The sequence below is a fragment of the Erpetoichthys calabaricus genome, chromosome 9 (genome assembly GCF_900747795.2).
Source record: "Erpetoichthys calabaricus chromosome 9, fErpCal1.3, whole genome shotgun sequence".
NCBI classification, from domain to species: Eukaryota; Metazoa; Chordata; class Cladistia; order Polypteriformes; family Polypteridae; genus Erpetoichthys; species Erpetoichthys calabaricus.
This window is the reverse complement of record NC_041402.2, coordinates 102,282,534-102,302,332: the sequence shown is the minus strand read 5'-3', so window position 1 is coordinate 102,302,332 and position 19,799 is coordinate 102,282,534. Positions and strand designations below refer to the sequence as shown.

Genomic DNA, 19,799 nt, shown 5'->3' with positions numbered 1-19,799 from the left:
CGATCCTTCGTACCCAACAAAGCAGGAGGCAGATGTGTACAAGTGAGTATCCCTGTGAATACAGGTCAGATTGGTCTTAATTTTGAGCCACTGTCAGAATAACACAAAATGGCCAGCAACAATGGATATGTTACTGCCAGTATCCATTAGGGCTGGTATCTTATATCTATTTACCATTCCTGTGTATTGGTTTGACAAGGGATTAACCAAAGCACACCACAGCCCACCACCCTCCACCAGCACCGATCCCTTTGTCATCGAGCAAATGATGTGGCCGTATAATCGGTAGTTTTGGCATTTTCTCCAGCTGGTGATGACGAGCTTAAGGTTAAGGACAACAACTGGTTGGGTTACATACTGAGATTGCCAGGTTCTCCCAGAGTGTGAAGCTGCCCGATTCTTTTCAATGGCCTTTATAAGATCAACCATTTTTTTAAATGATGTGGCAGGAGGCTGGGGGCTAGACCAGACCTGGAAGGATCGGGAGGCAGTCTGTACATCCCCTGGGCCGCGAGGGGGCAGCCGCCCTGGTTAAGGAGGGGACCATGGTGACGGAGCAAGGAGGCTCAAACCCATTGGGGCCCATGGCCACTGCCAGGGGGCGCCCCAAGCATCGTGGAGCCTGGGAGATCTGCACTTCTGCCACACCTGGGCAGATGGAGGAAGGACCTTCCAGGGACACCCGGAGTGCTTCCGGGTGCTCGTGCGGCACTTCCACCACACCAGGAAGTGCCACCGGAAGGTCATCAACAAGCACATGGAGCACATCCGGGTGAATATAAAAGGGGCCACCTTCCTACAGTCAGAGTTGGAGTCGGGTGCTGGAGGAGGACAAAGCTACAGTGAGGAGAGAAAAGGCGGCCCACAGACATTGAAAGGCCCGAGTAAGGGTGTTGTGGTGATGGAAGCAGTGTGTGTGTGAGGGACTTGTGGCTTGAGGGACTTGAGTTTAAATAAACGTGTGTGTTCTAAGAACTGCTGATGTCCGTCTGTTTGTGTCCGGGCTGATTATCTCACAATGACTGTCTCCAGGCCGGCTGGGTGAGATAGTCAGGTACTACGTTCAGTAAGAAAACACAGGCCAGTTGATCAACCACCTGATGGGTGTTGTTTTTATCTGGCCTTAGCCAGCACCTGAGTTTTCCCCATAGGCTGAATGCCTGAGGGTGGGTTGGTAATTCTGGGTCAAACTTCCACCGCAATAGTTTCCTCACCTGCTGGCCTGGGGCTCACCCACCTTTTCCAAAGGTTTTTGCCTTTGTGGGGCTTGGAGGGGCAAATTCCTCCTCTGAGAGCCCGTAACAAGCCTCCTGTAATTCCCCCATCCAGCATGACTCTATTCTGTTAGGCCCCTTCACACGCTCCCTGTGGACTGTATTACATACTGACCCCTGGGATGCAGCATGCACCTGGTCCACCCAATCTGTGACACCCACCCCATACTCAGCCACTCGGGTATGGCCTTCTCCCACCTGGACCCTGAAGGGCTGGAGTTCAGTTGTTAGGTCCTGCTCCCGATTCTTCCTAAAGTCAATCATGTTGCCGACTACGCCACTGTGAAAGAACTCAAAAGGACACCAGAAAAGTGAAGGTTGTGGTTCAATACTATACAGACTTGTCCAAACTTTACTGTCCAAAACAAGAACAAACAGACAGGCAAACATGGCGGCTTTACAGTCAGGCAGGGGAAGTGATGTCATTGGGGCAGGAACCGAAAGTGACATCATGAGATCCAGGCGAAATTTCCCTTGTTGGTCAGCCGATGAAAAAGAGGAAGGATCAGTGCACCCTGCCATCCCCTGGTCTTGGTCCCCAGCCAAGTGAACAACACTCTCCAGGGAGTAGGCGTATCAATATCCAAGTCTACCATAAAGAGAAGACTGCATGAAAGTAAATACAGAGGGTGCACTGCAAGGTGCAAGCCACTCATAAGCCTCAAGAATAGAAAGGCTAGATTGGACTTTGCTAAAGAACATCTAAAAAAGCCAGCACAGTTCTGGAAAAACATTCTTTGGACAGATGAAACTAAGATCAACCTCTACCAGAATGATGGCAAGAAAAAAGTATGGAGAAGGCGTGGAACGGCTCATTATCCAAAGCATACCACATCATCTGTAAAACACGGTGGAGGCAGTGTGATGGCTTGGGCGTGCATGACTGCCAGTGGCACTGGGACACTAGTGTTTATTGATGATGTGACACAGGACAGAAGCAGCTGAACGAATTCTGAGGTGTTCAGAGACATACTGTCTGCTCAAATCCAGCTAAATGCAGTCAAATTGATTGGGCGGCGTTTCATGATACAGATGGACAATGACCCAAAACATACAGCCAAAGCAACCCAAGAGTTTATTAAAGCAAAGAAGTGGAAAATTCTTGAATGGCCAAGTCAGTCACCTGATCTTAACCCAATTGAGCATGCATTTCACTTGTTGAAGACTAAACTTCGAATAGAAAGGCCCACAAACAAACAGCAACAGAAAGCCGCTGTAGTAAAGGCCTGGCAGAGCATTAAAAAAAAGAAGGAAACCCAGCATCTGGTGATGTCCATGAGTTCTAGACTTCAGGCTGTCATTGCCAGCAAAGGGTTTTCAACCAAGTATTAGAAATTAACATTTTATTTCCAGTTATTTAATTTGTCCAATTACTTTTGAGCCCCTGAAATGAAGGGATTGTGTTAAAAAATGCTTTAGTTGCCTCACATTTTTATGTAATCGTTTTGTTCACCCCACTGAATTAAAGCTGAAAGTCTGCACTTCAACTGCATATGACTTGTTTCATTTAAAATTCATTGTGGTAATGTACAGAACCAAAATTAGAAAAAAGTTGTCTCTGTCCAAATATTTATGGACCTAACTGTATATATATATATTGTGATAGATGGCCAGGAACCCTGCCATGTCAGGTCGCCTGGAGGAAAGAGGGACCGGGAGAGTGACACTTCTCCTCCCTGGGCACCTGGATGGTCTTTGATCCCTGGGGGACAGCACTTCTGGTACACCAGGAAGTGCTGACAGACCAGGGATGGTGTACGCCTGGAGTGCTTCCGGGTGCAAGGGCAGCACTTCTGCCACCCTGGAGAGTGCTGCCAGAAGTTCGTCATCAGGCACCTGGAGCACATCCGGGGCATTATAAAAGGGACCATCTCACTCCATTCGAGGAGCCGGAGTCAGGTAGAAGTGGACAGAGCTTGCGAGAGAGGAGTGGAGGCGGCCGAAGGACCAAGGACTACAATAGTGTGTAAATATTATTGTAAATTGTATAAGAAACGTGTGTGTGGTGGGCATCGTGGTATCGTGTTTGTCTGTGGCCGGGTTGACTCTTACTATATATATATACTGTATATATATTTGTAATGCTGTTTTTGAAATACAAGAGTACTTTTTTAATAATAAACCATTAATGGATAGGTCTAGCTGTCTGATAGGACAAGCATGGCATCCCTGAGGTCCATCTAAAATGATTGGTCTGCTCTGGTTTCAAGGATAGGTGCTGTGAAAGAGATAGTTGCTTTTGGAAGGAGGAATTTATTTATTGTATTTGTTGATCATTAATGTATTTACAATAGTTTTGGCCTTAAAAACAATAAATGAAAAAACTTTCAGGAAAAAATACCACGTATTTTAACTTTACTATAGTCATTTTTCAATTCTGCTTATGATATATAACTACACATTTATATTAGATTTGAGTCAGTTGCAAAATTAATTTCAACAATCAAGCAAAACAACTGGATATGAGCCAAAAATCAGCCATTGCAGTCTGAATGTAGCCTCCAGCAAAATATAGCAACATGTTGACTCAAACACTGATAGTGTGAACTTTTGTCTAGCACTACCTCCAGTTTTAGGATTGGGGGTGGTTGCTCTTACGCCATCTAATGATGGTACTATTTCTAAAAATAGGCATTCAAATACATTTAGGATTAGAATATCATCAGAAACCAAGTAGAAGAAATAAAAACTCAAGATTCAGTCAGCCAAGATTTTGAGAAATACTTGAAATGTCAGGTATAGGAATAGCCTATTTCAGCAAAATTACTTTATATATATGCAATACCTCAGTGTTACTAGACACAATTGACATTTGTTTTGAGTAGATATCACATATATTAGCTGTAAATCCATTTTTGCCTGGATACTCTGGTTTCCCTCTCACATTACCAAGATATGTAGGTTAGTTGATTTTAAATGGGACACTGCATACCTGTGATGGGCTGGTACTATTAGCAGATCTGTGTACTGCCTTACATCAATTAGTGCCAGGATTGGCTCCGGCCCTGGCTCCCACAACTCTTAATTGGATTAAATGGGTTTGAGAATGTTATGTCTGAGCACTGAAGTAAATGAGTATCAAGAAAGTGATTGGCATATTGCAAAACATCAAAGAAACTGTTGACATTGTGTAAGAAAGTTTGGTTCACCAACATATCACAACCTAATATATTATTGACACTAAATTGGCTAAACAGGCCCTTATGTGTGTTGGGTGAACGTTCACCCTGCAATGGACTGGCGCCCTCTCCAGGGTTTGATCTTGCCTTGTGCCCTATGCTAGCACATGGGCACAGGGAAGACCCAGGATGAGAACCCTGGTCTTCTTACTGCACCACCACACTGCCCCTATGAATAATGGTCCATATAAAATTGTAAAACAAATGTTTCCAGTTCCACATATATTGGCTTTACTATCTTTCATTTTCATATTATTGCTTCCTTTTAAATGTCTTAGTTAAAGCAAGTAATTACATGGGTATTTTTAACATGTGCTTTTGTTGCTCACTAGTGCTGGTTCACCAGGTATGTGATTAAGAAATGTTTAGACCTGAATGAATGAGTATTTACCCAAAGAGAAAAGTTGTGAAATTGTATAAGTATAAAATATGTTTTTGTTTGCATGCATAGTGATTACATATGTTTTTTGGAAAATACCCATAACTCTTTACCTTTGAATTTAAAAAATAAATAGCTTGGTATTTTATATTCATAATATTTTATTCATATTTAATTCACACATTAAACACATATAACAAAAAAGTAACATTCTATCAAAAATAAACAAAACAGTACATTATGGTTAAAATTATTTTTGGCTCAAATCTAGAGGTAGTTGAATATTTTTCATTCAAACCAATAACCAAACCAAAGATAAGAAAGAAAAAAATCTTATTTCATACTCTTGCATAAAATGGTAAACAATAGTTAAAATACAACATCATTAAATTTCAAGTTTGCATGTAAAAATTAATACAGAAAGACATTCTGACTGGTACAAATATAGAGCTACATTTACTTTCAGTTAATGAAGACTAAATCTGAATGTTCAATCTGTATTTTCTAGATCTGTATCTATCAATAAAGTGAAAAGCAAGTATTTTTCAAAAAATTTTAAGAGGAAAAAGAAGTTGGAATGTGAAATGTGGTTTATGAAATTGCATGAAATGTGTACATATTGTAATTTCCCAATAGATACTAAAATGAAAAAATGCTTTCAATTTGTATGATTGTATTAAATATCTGTCACGGGATAAAAGTAGCAGAATAAATAATCTAAACTTTTAACTTTTATGTTACCATCAAAATAAATACATGGTAACTTTTAAAACCAGAAAGAACCTGATTTCCATGTTATTAAAGTTATGCTAATGCTAACCAAGAAATTTAATTTTAGGTTTCTTGTAAAAAAAATAAATAAATACAATTTGTACACTGTGAACAAATAATATATTGTTACTTTATTAATATACTGTACATTAATAGGCATCTGACCAGGAACAACAATTATATAATAGTTTAGGATAAAATCTCTTTTACAAAAATAAAGAACAATTACAGACATCACACATCATATTTAAGCAACAATGTTATACAGTATAACTATTCTCATTCAAGTTTTCACAAGTGTAAATAAAAAAGAGCTGCTAACAATAAAAAATGAAATACTGATGGCACAAACAGATAATGAAAAATACATAAATAAGTAACAAACACAAATAAATAGAAGCAAATATGTATAAAACAAGGCTGTATTTACATATATAAAACAATTTAATAACTTAAAAAATACAGTGTATGTGAATTTTTGGTACTTTTATCCTTTAAAGAAACAATAAAGACCAGTTCCTAATGATGTATCCCCTCCTAATATGATGCTATGATCATGTAAACTCATTGGCAACTGAATATTCAAGCTTTGTGTGCAGATGGTTTATACTCTTCTCCATAACTTGACTCATTGGAAAAGCAATTTCTTTTTACTAATAACAAATGGGACGGACTTAACTGAAAAATCAAAATAAAAACTAAAAAAAAAGATGTAGAAAAATGCAAACTTTGTTTTTTGAGTAAATAAAGACACCAAAGTAAAAAATATTACACTGATCCCATTTTTCGTCTTATTTTCAGTGTTTACATATAGAACTCTAACCTTGTTTCCATTTTAGATTTTGTTTTTATCTGTGTGCAAATAATTGACATTTATCAAATGAAGCAGCATCACATATTAAGTTGTTAACAAGTAAAAAGACACAGCATTGCATTTGTGCAAAATCAAGTTAACTGGAACATGAATATCTTATTTTGTAATATCTGTGGTATCTTTCATTGTAAACATTTTACAAAAACCTTCTGAGATTTGGTGGATGCATTAATTGTGGATTCTCAATTAGATTGTTGCAATAAAGATAAATAGAAGTTTTGGAAACTTATACCATAAAAGCCGGAGAATAATCATTTACAGCTATAAGTGGCACCTACCATGTCTATTTGATTTAAAATAACACCAAACCCTGGTTATTTTATTTTAATTTTTAAGTAAAACAGTGTCACAATATTGAAAATATTGCACAGTTTTATAAACAGCCACAAAGGGCACATAAAACTATTTCAATTTGCGGAATTAATGGAAGTTAAACTGTAAGTTCAAATCAATGTTCCCTATGTTTTTGCATAATTATTGAACAACAGACTATATGCAGGTTGTAAATGTTGAAGGACTTAGATATATTAAAGCAACAATGAGAAAGCAAATTATGTGAAACACTAAGGTTAATATCGGATCAAAGCAAGTACAGGACAACTTTTACATGCATATAGTGGACTTTCTACCTTGACATATTAATCTCTTTGTGTTCTGACAGTTTAGTTTCACTTCAAGATGCTTTACATCTGCTGCTAAACAGTACAATTAGTTTTGATGGTACTGAAAACATACAAAATCAAAAAGGTAGTTGAGTGTTGTCTACCCTTAAACTAAATTTGTATAAAAGACTTTACAGATGTTACAAGGGTGTTACTTGGTAGAATACAGATGGTTACAAAGCAGCATCAAATTACTCTCTCTTATTAACAATCCCCTACAGTAAACAACAAGTGACCAAAATAGAGGTCATAATATCACACAGTATTTTTTTCTCTCCTACTTAAAAATAGATCAAAGTTAAAAAAATATAAAGAAAATCATGTAAAGACTTTCTGAAAATGCAGTTACCAATAATGGTCGTTTATGAGGTGGATAGCAAATGCTTTTTCAAATATTTGCAACTACTTTCTCTACCATTTGCTTTATTACAGGCATATCCCTCATTAGCATGTTCCAGAATTTAATTTCTGCAGCCATAGTCTACAGGATATTGGGTCACATTCACTATAAGCCAACCACAGTGCTGAAGATCTGGCTTTAGCATTAGTATAGGCATGATAATTTGAGGCAGCACTAGAAGTTCAAGGTTACCCGAGAATAGAGACATAGACACACACAGTTAAAACCTCTGCAACTAAGAACTGGAAGAAGAAGTTAAAACCTCTGCAACTAAGAAGAATGATGTGGGCACTAAAAAGATTCCTTAACTCATGTGCCATACTTATACTCAGTGCAATACAACAGTAACTGATTTAATAAGAATATAGGGATTTAATCCCAACACAGGGACCTTTCAATAAAAAGTAACATTTCAGAAAAAAGTGGGCTTCAGTGTTCACACTGTAACAAATTACACCCAACCTGGCAGTTGAACAGTGTAAACAAATTAATAATTTTTCAAGTTCAATGTTGAAACACTTAAACAAATTACACTGAACTGGGTAGCCTAAACAGTGTAAATAAATCGGCTACTTAAAATTACTTTTCAAGATCAGTGTCAGAACATTATTTCAGTAGCATTTTCCTTCATTTTATACACTTGCTGAAGGGTCTGTGTGAGCACCAGGACTTCCAAGATCCACCATGGGCATCTTTTCTGTCGTGGGAGATATAGGAGGCAGGGTTATGTCTTTTTGAGGTGCAGCTACTCCATTACCTTCTGCTTTGCTGAAACCTTTGCTAATGTCATCAAAGGTGCGGCCTCGTGTCTCAGGCACACGGAAGTAAGTAAAGACGAAGAAAAAGATAAGGAAAACCAAAAAGATGACAAAGACATATGGTCCACAAAGTTTCTGAAAGAAAAAACACAAACAAAAAACTATGTAAATTGAAAGTTACTTTATGTGCTAAAGCATTATTGCCAATACATTTTTGGAAAGACAGATAATCGGATTATTTCCTTTAGTATAGATGTGCTTAGAAAACCTTTCATTGCATTTTATAGTGTTTGTCTCCCAATAGTCTTCAAATGTGAAATTATGACTACAAACAGTATAAAAAGCACAAGAAAAGCTGAGAAACATGACATGCAGTGGCTTTTGATAATTCTGTTAAAGATCATAAGTCTGTTTAAAAGCAATGTATGTTGATTAATTTCATTTTATATTGGTTCAAAGCCTTTTATTTTATTAATCTTAATAATACATCAATGACAATGTACGATGTACCACATGTTGATTTAATGGTCTGAAGAAAGGAAAGTTATCAAATGTAAATGTACAGATTAAATATGTAAATATGTATGAAATCTACAGTATCTTAAACATTAATCAATTATGATCTAGGCAAATTATACATGAAACATCCAATAATCTTAGAGTTGTACCATTCCACTGACAAATACGGAACATATTTCAATATGTAACTCAGTTTTGTTTCATGCAATAACATTTACAAAATCTGAATATTTAGTATCATATATTAATAGCCGCCAAGCTTTGTTAAAGATATGTTTCAAAATGAATTAGTCAGTGAAGCTAAAGAATGAGTGTTGCACCACGAGGCATGTGCATGAGATATTTCCACAAGAGGAAAACATGACACAGAGGTGAAATAAAGAGACGTTTCACTGTAAATGATCGCAAAATTATTATCATTTATTGAAGTATCCATTCTTTTGCCATCAAACGCTCAACAGTTTTTTCTACAACATGTGCCATTCCAACTGTTATGAAACTGAATTAAAATTAATGTTCACAGAGATGTGACACTTATCAAGTTGTGAAGTTAAATATTCAGAAATATTATCTTAAAAGATAACTCACCTTTAACACTGTTAACAAAATATAATAATGATTGTTTTTTAATTATTGGCATTGGTTTTGTTGATGTATATTTAAAGTAGCAAATAACTATGACCACTCACCTCCACATACTGGAAGCACAGACCAACGATAAAATTTGAAGTCCAGTTAGAACAACCTGCAACAGCCATGGCAGCTGGCCGGGGACCCTGACTAAAGAGCTCAGCCACGATAAACCATGGGATGGGGCCAGGACCAATCTCAAAGAAGGCAACAAATCCGAAGATGGCCACAATGGCAACATAACTGAATGAAGTCATATCAGAAAAGTGTTTCTGGTTGAAAAAAAAAAAGTTTTCTCTTAAATTGCAGCAGGCACAATGACCACACATCTATTTTCATTCTCACATCACCTTCTCACTCTATTGTAATCATTCAGACTTCCACACCAAACCAATTTTTCTTGATCCTTTAGAGGAACTAAAGTGGACTCTTACCAATACTACAAGAGCAACTGTCATCAGCAGAGCACAAACTGCCATTCCAGCTAACCCAATGAGGTGCAAAGTTCGCCGTCCTGCCCTCTCCACTAAGAAAAGCTGCAATCAAACAGAAATTGTAAGTACAGAAAAACATGTAAGCAATATCAATTTATAATTTTGATTAAATTTGCTGTTACAGAATTTCAGATTAACTCTGTGAATGAGGCTGGTGAAGTGTCCATTACTCATACAGGGGAGAAGGGAGGGGTGAGAAAAGGGCTGTTCAGTCAATCAACAAAGCCTCTTACCGACACTACTGTGAAGACCGTGTTCACCACTCCTGCCCCAATTGTAGCATAGATTGGTTGTGAGACTTTGGCTGTTTTGAAAATGCTTGTAGAATAATAGAAGACCTATTTGAATGAAACAAGAAAAGCTTAGTTAGCTTCACATATATCTGACAATGACTTAGACAAGTGACTGTTTTATATGTTGTCATTATTGCTTAAAGCTTGGGAAAATTAAATTAACTTGTAATTTTAAAAAATACTTGTAATAGCTACATTAAACATAATGTGTTTTCTCATAAGTATATTATTTAACAGCTACAGTATGTGTTGCACAGCCAGTGAGATCCTTTCCTTATTATAAATGAACGCCTGCAAACATACAGTATCTGATAGAATCATACATTCTAGGAGCCAAGCTGAAACATACGGTAGAACGTGAGATGAATATATGAGGACTGGCTCTTCATGACCTCTATTCCTTTTCTGTTTGTATATTTTTTACAGTTCATGGACACCTAAACATGAGTGTTTACCTTATAAGCTACATCAACAAAATGGCCTTGCCTAGAGTTCATATTTAGGAGTGACAATTTTTTAAAATATGGCTTTGGGATAACAAGACATAAATATTTTGTAAATGAAGATCAATGAAAAATCACTTTGTATGTCTTACAGAAACGTCTTACATTTGCTTTTTAAAATTATCATTCAGTCAGTTTAAAAACCTGTGTATACTTAAATGTTTTGTCTAATACTTACAGCATTAATTCCAGAGAGCTGTTGGGAAAGTTGCAAAATGATTGCAATGATGATAGGCTGCCGGTAGTTAGCAGAGCGAAACAGCTCAGGGATGGTAACTTTCTTCTCTTGGAGCATTTTCAAGCTCTCATCTTTCATTTCCTGGAGGTCTTCTTGCACATTGTCTGTGCCACGCAGTTTTTTTAGAACTACAAAAAGGAGAGGAAGTTAGATGTGCTTCTGCATTTTCACTTTTTCTAAAGATATCTTAAAGGACAGTTAATCTCAGGATTGATTTTGGTGGATATAACCAGAAAACTAAGTGTTTAATATCTATTGCAATTACAAAAATGAGCCAATAGTACTAGGGTGTTGTACCGTGTTAGCCATTATGAATGTAGAGAAAAGCCATCTTGCCTGAAGAAGGGGCCTGAGTTGCCTCGAAAGCTTGCATATTGTAATTTTTTTAGTTAGCCAATAAAAGGTGTCATTTTGCTTGGCTTTTCTCTACAAAAATGAGCCAACAAATGCACAAGACGATGATTTAGTAATCTCAAGCAATGTGTAAGGAATTATCTGAGTGATTCTGGGCCAATGAGGAGAAATACAAAAACTGAGATTAAATTCAAGAATAAAAGGGAAATTAGAAGTCATTTTTATGTTTAAGGTTCATTGTCTTAGTTATTCAGTGGGCTCAAAGTGTCCTAGGTTCAATCCCTAGCCTGGGAACTTTCTGTATGATGTTTGCAGGTTCTCCAAATGAATTTTATTCAGAGTGTTCTTTTTTTATTTCTTTTTTTTTTCTAACACCCAAGAAATTCTAGGCTGATTCCCAGCTTTAAATGTGACCCTAATTAAGTTGGAGTGGGTATGTATGTTGGCGTGTCTTGTAACAGACTTGTTTGTGCCCCATCCATGGTTGGTTCATGCCTTTTGCCCAGTGCTTCTTGAATAACTTCCAGTCTATTCAATCTTCATTAGGTTAAGCAATTTAGATTATGAATCTATATGAGTGCAGTATTACTTCATTATTACAGTATATTTTTCAATGTTAAAAAAGACAAAATATATGAAAGTTTATAAGCAACATTTACCTTCTTTAGCCTTTTCTTCTTGACTTTTGTTGATAAGCAGGAATCGAGGGCTCTCGGGGCAAAATGGCAGTAATGCACACTGAATTACAGCAGGTAGGATTGTAAGACCAAGAAGCAAAGGCCATAGATTTTCTGATCCCAGAAGAGATTCAAGACCAAATATCTATAGAAAAGAAAACTGGGGACAATTAAAAACTAAGCAAAATACTAACTGAATATTAACTGTAAAATTTATTTAATAAGTAATAGACAAAAATATCTTATATGCACCTGCACTGATATAGGCAACTGCATAAAGTATTTAGTATATTTAATAAAATAGTTGTTTTTTTCCACATCTAGTTAAATCAGTGGTTCTCAATTTGTGGGGTGGCCCCCCTAGGGGGGCGCGAAGTAACAGAAAGGGGGGCGCAAACATGTGAAAAAAAGAAAACAAGAATCGAAAATATGAAAAATACATCTATTGAAACCAAAACAAATTAACTTAAACTACATTCTGATACTAGAAAAATAAACATAGAGTTAGATAAATGTCAATAAAAGTTAAGTAGGTATAATAAAATATGCATCTATGATATATCATTAATTAAAAAAGAACAAATTGGTATTAGTGGGCTCCATTCAAAAAAACGTATGGGGGGGGTGCGATTAAAACTGTTATGAAAACTCGGGTCACAAATACTTAAAGGTTGAGAAACGCTGAGTTAAATGCAAGGCTGTCCACATAGCAAGCACTAGGAAGGTCTGGTAAAATACAGTATCTTCCTTTATGTATGCCTATATTAGACATGTACAACAAATATTTTGAGGGAGTCAAAATAGCTGTTCATTCTTTTCTTAAATTTTAATAATTCTTGAGATCTTTGTATAAGGTTATACATGTAACAAAACAGAGTGATGCATTTTCTTTTAAAAATTAAGAGATACTAATGGACGACCAGTTATTAAACAAATGTTTTGTTTTGGGATTTATTTGCTCCCATGTCTGTCTTGTTTTGTCTGCCTGACAAAATCTTGGACATGAAGACCTGAAACATTAATTTCATAAATGGCCGTACATCATGAGTGATTTATTCCTTAGCTGGATAAGCTACTGAAACAAAACAAAATATATTTGAAAAAGCAGATGACATTTTACTTAAAAAAATGGCCTTCCTTATTTCAGATAATCAATATGGAACAAACTATGAAAACAATGAGTCAAAGGTCATCTATCAACAGCAACTACACATCTGATGCCAAACATTTGACTTTAACCAAGTAATGTGACCACATTAACCTTTTGCTAGCTCATCAACGCTTTTTTCCAGTCCACTATCAAGCTAACTTTAAAACTCTGCTTCTTATTTTGAAAACGGTCAACTTCACTCAGTAGTGCACTCTGTTTAAACATAACAACTGATATCCTCTCATACACTCTTTCTTATCGTTATTCTGCAGGAAAATGTTTATTCACCTTTGCAGTTACATTTGTGTATGATGTTTTAATATAATTTGTTTCTAATGTTCCATTTGCCATAGTATTTGATTAAAAATTGAAGGCATGTCATTATATCCTCCCTTTCTAATTCTCTCTTTCTATGTTTAACATTATGAAGCTGACTAACTCATACATCACTGCAACAAGGCATGCCTTGTTGTGCAGATTACTATAATCAACAAGTGAGCATTTGTTTATCTATTTTAACTCTGAATGTCTCAAGTGATCCACAGCCCTGACCTGGGTGAAAATGCCAGCTATTCATAGCATAAGCTTTATTTCTGTCTGTCTAATTCTTGAAAATTAAATTACTATCTGACATGAAGATTATGGGACTTTAATCATATTTTATTAAATTTTCCCATTGCAAAGGTGCTGTAGCATGCACATATAAAAATTATGCAACAAATGAATCTAATCATGTTAAAAGGGTGAGTTTTATACTGAGGAGCCGTTATATAGCATACTATACCTGGGCAATGAGGATGCCAATAACAACTCCTAGTTGGTGCAGTGTACCAAAAGCTCCACGAAGAGATGTTGGGGAAATCTCGCCAATATACATTGGAACAAATCCAGTACAAAGACCACAAAAGAGCCCAATGACGAGGCGTCCCATGATTAACATTTCAAAGGACAAGGCAGTTTTTGACAAGGCCATCAAAATTCCACCAATAAATGCCAAAATGTTGACAAGCAGCATAGAATTCCGCCTTAAACAATAAAATATAAAACACATTTAAACATCTGAAATCTGCATACTATGAAGTTAATTTAAACTTTTTTACTGGAGAAAAATGCTAGTCTTGAGATAAATGTGTAAACATTTCACGGCATTATTTATTTAATATGTCTTGTAAGACAATAAGTATTAAATCATGTCTCATGCTTTAAAGTATTCCTACCTGCCAAAACGATTCACAAACAGGCCAACAGAGAAGGATCCAACCATGCCTCCCACAGAGAAAATGGCTACAGACACAGACCACAGAAATGTACAGTAGTCAGCATTTATAGGCTCCACTCTCCGGGAGAACCAGGTGTCATTATAGAACTTTTTAATGATCTGCAGAAATTAAAGGAAATTTATGTAGCAAATGTACAGTGAACAGTATATAAAACACATTCCTGTAATTGTAGGATAATTTAAGACATAAATAGCGAAGCAATCTACCAACAGAATATCAATCTCAAAATATTTGCTGATAACATGTTATTTAAAGCACAGCCCCTAATGAAGTAGACCAATTTTGGGAAGTAAAAGCATTTTTTTTTTCACAGTCTGACCCTATAGCCATACTGCAAAAAAGAAAAAAAACACCTTTGGAAACACACACACACATATAAAGTTTCCACCTATCCATTTTTGAAGCTATCTTTAATCCAAACCAATTCTAGCAAATGTTGTCCAGTGGTTTAACCATGAAGGATGACATTATATACGTTTATTCTATTCTCTAAATGAACCACAAGAGGGCAATAACACTTCACAAAATGTGTATCAACACCACAGCCCCTATATAGTAGTAGCATATTCTAGCAAAACACATTCATATTGGTAACTTGTTAAAAGGTTAAATTACACAGATAATTTATTAAGCATATTATGCAAAATATAGCAATACTTCTTTTAAATTATGAAATGTATTTATTTAGGTCAATTTAATTGAAAAAGGTGAGCTTAGATCTAGATGGCTATAAAACCATTCTTAATTGTATACTAGATAATCATATTCCTTACCTGTTCTGGAGCATTGATGACCCCAGTGTTGTATCCAAACTGTAATGATCCTATAACTGCAGCAATTAATGACAGCAGTAATGGGCAAGTTATTTTACTTTTCTGGAAAACAAGAAAAAAAAAGTTGCATATGTTAAGTACAGCTTATATACAGTTTAAGACATTGCCATTTTTACTATTACTTTTCATCACATTTGCTATAAATATGTTTTCCCTACTAAGGTATACATATAGAGTATATTCTAAAATATTCAGAGGCACAGCTATGGATGGAAAAAGAGAAACATTTTTCCTGGTGCTGACTACAATCATCAATAATGAGAACAGGTTTTTCAGCAGGAAAATAAAGAAAGGCAACCCTTACTCTTCTTATATAGTATGATTGTATATATATATGATCTCCACTGACCATAGTCCTTTTGAGTCATGGTCTATTAAACTGGGCCCAACATCTCTGATTTTTTTCTAGGGGCCTCTGGTTCTGTAAAAACTGTAAATCTGTAAAACTGTAGTTATCTGGCAGTATGTTAAAAAATGGAAAGTAAGTTGCTAGGAATAAAAACATAATCATCTGCAAAATACTGAATTTTAAGAAACAAAATTTTGAAAAAATGCAAGTCATAATAAAAATTTAAATACTTAAATATTTCTCAGTCTACATATGTTTTTTCAAAAAAAAAATGTCATGGAGCCTGTGTTTTCCATATTGCACTGCTGATAAAACAGCACCCACCTGTTGCTATGGCAACACTGTTTCAGCTTCTACACTGACCCTAAGACTGCAGGGAATACTCTGACTGAAATTAAAGCCTCAGGAGACTAAGAAACCATAAAAAATGAATACCTCCATCCTTATGACCCAATAGTATAAAACGTCATTTAAAAATATTAAAAGATAAAGGGATTTATGCAGTCATTTAGTATTATTTTACTTTTGTTAACATTTCATTCCATGTAATACCATTCTAAATTTGAGAGATTAGTAATTAGCTGATGAAAAAGAGTTATTCAGGGTTAAAGCTACATGTGCAGTTATTAAAGGGATATTACTAAAATGCTCAGAAATACTGTATATAATGTTGCAAAACTCAGAACAACCTTGTGAGGCATGAAAATTTAAAGATTAAAGGTATTTTTTCAAATGATCAATGCCCAATCAATTCTCTTGATCAATTTTCATATGTCTCATGATTTAGGTATAATGACTCAGGGCAAAGGCATATAAAAAAAGAGTCACTTGCTGTAAGGTCGTGGCCAGAGATGATTGTGATTAGAAAAGCTGAGGCTTGATTTTTCCATTTGTATTAAAAAAAAGATTCCAAAAGAATATTGAAAAAAACAACATTAGAGGAAAACGCAAAGAATTGTTTTGAGTTCTAATTCTACTCTGAAGAGCCTAGCTGATCCACCCACTCATAGATTTTATAATACTGTAGAAACAAAGACCCAATTGATAGCCAAGATACTGCTTAGGCTATTTGCCCAGTTTGTCGTTTGAATTGTTAATTAGTATCTCAGATATGAAAAATGAATGTCCATTACATTTTATTTCCTGTGTAAGTCAAAACCTGAAATGTGAGCTCACAAACAAGTTCATTTGTTTTATTACTTTCCATTGCCAAAAATGAAAAAAAAAACAAAAAAAAACATGGCACCAGCTAATCTTTGGTGACATTAAGTTGACTGTTTCTGCTCTCTAAAAAGAGAACATGAGCCACAGTAATTGGCAACTGTCAAGCAATGAAAACAATGAAGGCAATATTGATTTTGCTATCCTTATCTCCTTCAGCCATTCATGCATTCATTTTATAATATTGGTTATTTTGTTAGTGCTACAAGTCTGATCAAGTCAGCTGAGGAAAATAATTCCAACAGTGTGTCTTTGATTACAGAATCATTCCAGGGAGGACACAGCAGAGATTATAGACAAGTGTACCCCTGAAATTCTCCCATATTCTTGAAACCTCTCTTGAATGTTTGCGTCATTTTCATAAATGGCAAAAACAGGAATGGAGATGAATTGTATCCATTAGGGAATTACACATCCACTTGAACTAAACTCAGCATTACATGACATACGTCTCTAGGAGCAGCAAATAGCAAACAACAGTGACCAATACAACATACAAATATGGAATACACCATTATCAGTCTTATTCACACTCTCAGCTTCAGTGCAAATGAAAATGTCAAAATTCCATAATAATAAAAATAAAAAATGCCAACATGGTATCCACATTGCACATTCTGGATGAGTACTTCCAACCTAACACAGATTTTCTCAGAGAGGTTGAAAATGGTGTTATCCCCTATAGCCGAGAACACACCTTCTGGGGCCCTACTTCAGTCGGATGCACTGATTTCACTGAGAGATTAGCTAACATACCCTGACACTGCCTAGCTACTGACTTAAACCTTACAGTTTGTATGATGGTCTGCACTCTTACTGTTATTTTCCAATTAGAGTTCAGAATATCAGGGAATCCATGATCATTCTTTGATCACACATTACTTATTAAAAAGCATTGTGAGTATACTTGATTTCCATAAAATTAGAATTTACTTTTCTTAGAGACCTATGGTGATAAAGAATGCTTTTATTTTTAAACCAACCAAGAATTAGAATACACCAATAGTGCTAGTTAATTGGAAAAAATATATAATACATCAGCTTTGTTTGTAGTAGTGTAAATATAAAATTTCATAAATATCAGAATACAAACTGGAATTCAAGCCACACTTTACTTATTAACATCTATATACACTGTGAATGTTTCAGACAAAATGGAAGACATATCAGAGTCACCTTGACCTCAAAGCAATGTGTATTTTTCTTCCAGGATAAACCTTACATAATATTATGAAAAACTAATCTAATAATGATAAAACAAGATGTTACTTTACTAGTTCTGTTGATATTTAATTATAAAAATACTAAATGCAGATGTAAACTGAAAATAAACATACAAATTGTATTGTACGACATAATGACTAAATTACTCTTAACCACATACTAATACATCTACTTAATGTCTGCAGTTTTACATGTAACTGAAAAATGTACAGTGTCTTAAAAAAATAAGATTAATTTGGCCTGGTAATGTAAAGTGTTACAATATTAAATTCGAGTTGAAAATGGATCGACGTGATAATGATGGGTTTATTGCAGTAGTCTCGAAGTTAACGTACTATATTCCTTTCTGTTTGTAAACAATTGACCATAAGTTCAGCAGGAAGACAAATACAGAAGAGAGTATTGAGGGCACGACATTGACAAAATAGCAAAGGCAATCAGAAACGTGCGTGATGCCCGAAAATGAGATCACACCCCTTGATTCCCACGTTTTAGTCAGACTTGCAAGCCAGACGACGACTCCAGCGTTCACAAGCCAGAAAGACATAAGGGCAGCTGTCAGGAATTGTGAGTATGTTGGTGTTTAGCATCCGTAAACCACAACATCTTTTCAGATAAATACAGTATATTTACAAATGTTTACCTGTTCTCCTTCCATGTCCTTTTAATCGTTCTTCCTCCCTCAGAATCTTCTAAATATCCTTTGGTTCAAGGACGATCTATAAATTCGATTCGCTTTTTAAAAGTATCACAGATTGAAAAATAGTCTTGTATCTACTTAAAAATAAATAAATAAATAACGCTAATAAGTAAAAACGAAGTGAATCAGGAAAAAGTGCCTCCTTGAAGAGTCTCTTCGGCACACTATTACGTCTTTGATAAATAATCGCACAAAGAACAGCTCAAGTCTTCTGAAAATGAGACGATCCACTTTTACCACTTCCCTCCCGGTCTCTGAGCTTCCTAATGTCTAGACGTAAATATCTTCAACAATGATGCGACGCTTCCAGAGAGTAGACACTTCCTCAGTAGTACCGCTCGTTCTAGCTCACTCCTAGTCTAGTTTGGTTTTTATAATCTCCGCCTATTGAAACGACAAGACATGCTGCACGTCGCATACGAGAAATGACCACCCCCACAGGATACAACGTAAACTGCAGTCTTATGATCCTTGAACGTGTGTTATGACGCATCACACAGCATCTGCCCTGCAGAACGAGCCCCCGCCACTCCTTTCAATCCTCTGACGCACTCGCCAAATAAACATTTACGCTTAGTTTCCAGGGTGTTGTATGCTCAAGAATTTCATTTCCAGCATTCTGAATGTGGAAACTTAATACTTGAAATATTTCGCAAATAATGTTTATATTTGATGATAAGTAGCAGAAAAGCCAAGCAAAATGACACCTTTTATTGGCTAACTAGAAAGATTACAATATGCAAGCTTTCGAGGCAACTCAGGCCCCTTCTTCAGGCAAGATGTATCTTGCCTGAAGAAGGGGCCTGAGTTGCCTCGAAAGCTTGCATATTGTAATCTTTCTAGTTAGCCAATAAAAGGTGTCATTTTGCTTGGCTTTTCTCTACATTCATAATGGCTAACACGGTACAGCACCCTAGTACTAATGATAAGTAGCAGAATGCTATTTTTCTGTATTGCATACAATTGGAAAAAGCAATACTGTATTATTTTATGAAACAATAAAAACAGTAATTTACGGAATTTACATTTCAACAGTT

The 19,799-nt window shown here is 35.8% G+C and overlaps 1 protein-coding gene across 1 annotated transcript; it reads right to left on the bottom strand.

Moving 5' to 3' along the window:
• Positions 1 to 5,713: 5,713 nt before the first annotated feature.
• Positions 5,714 to 19,198, bottom strand: LOC114658020 (solute carrier family 2, facilitated glucose transporter member 3-like). Its single transcript, XM_051931522.1, has 11 exons — positions 18,706 to 19,198; positions 15,209 to 15,310; positions 14,373 to 14,533; positions 13,940 to 14,180; positions 11,988 to 12,150; positions 10,915 to 11,102; positions 10,174 to 10,278; positions 9,881 to 9,982; positions 9,506 to 9,718; positions 7,802 to 8,432; positions 5,714 to 7,766 (listed from the first exon to the last, which is right to left on the bottom strand). The coding sequence occupies exons 1-10, from the start codon at positions 18,718 to 18,720 to the stop codon at positions 8,172 to 8,174; spliced, it is 1,551 nt and encodes a 516-aa protein (XP_051787482.1). The 5' UTR covers positions 18,721 to 19,198; the 3' UTR covers positions 5,714 to 7,766; positions 7,802 to 8,171.
• Between the last annotated feature and the right edge of the window lie 601 nt (positions 19,199 to 19,799).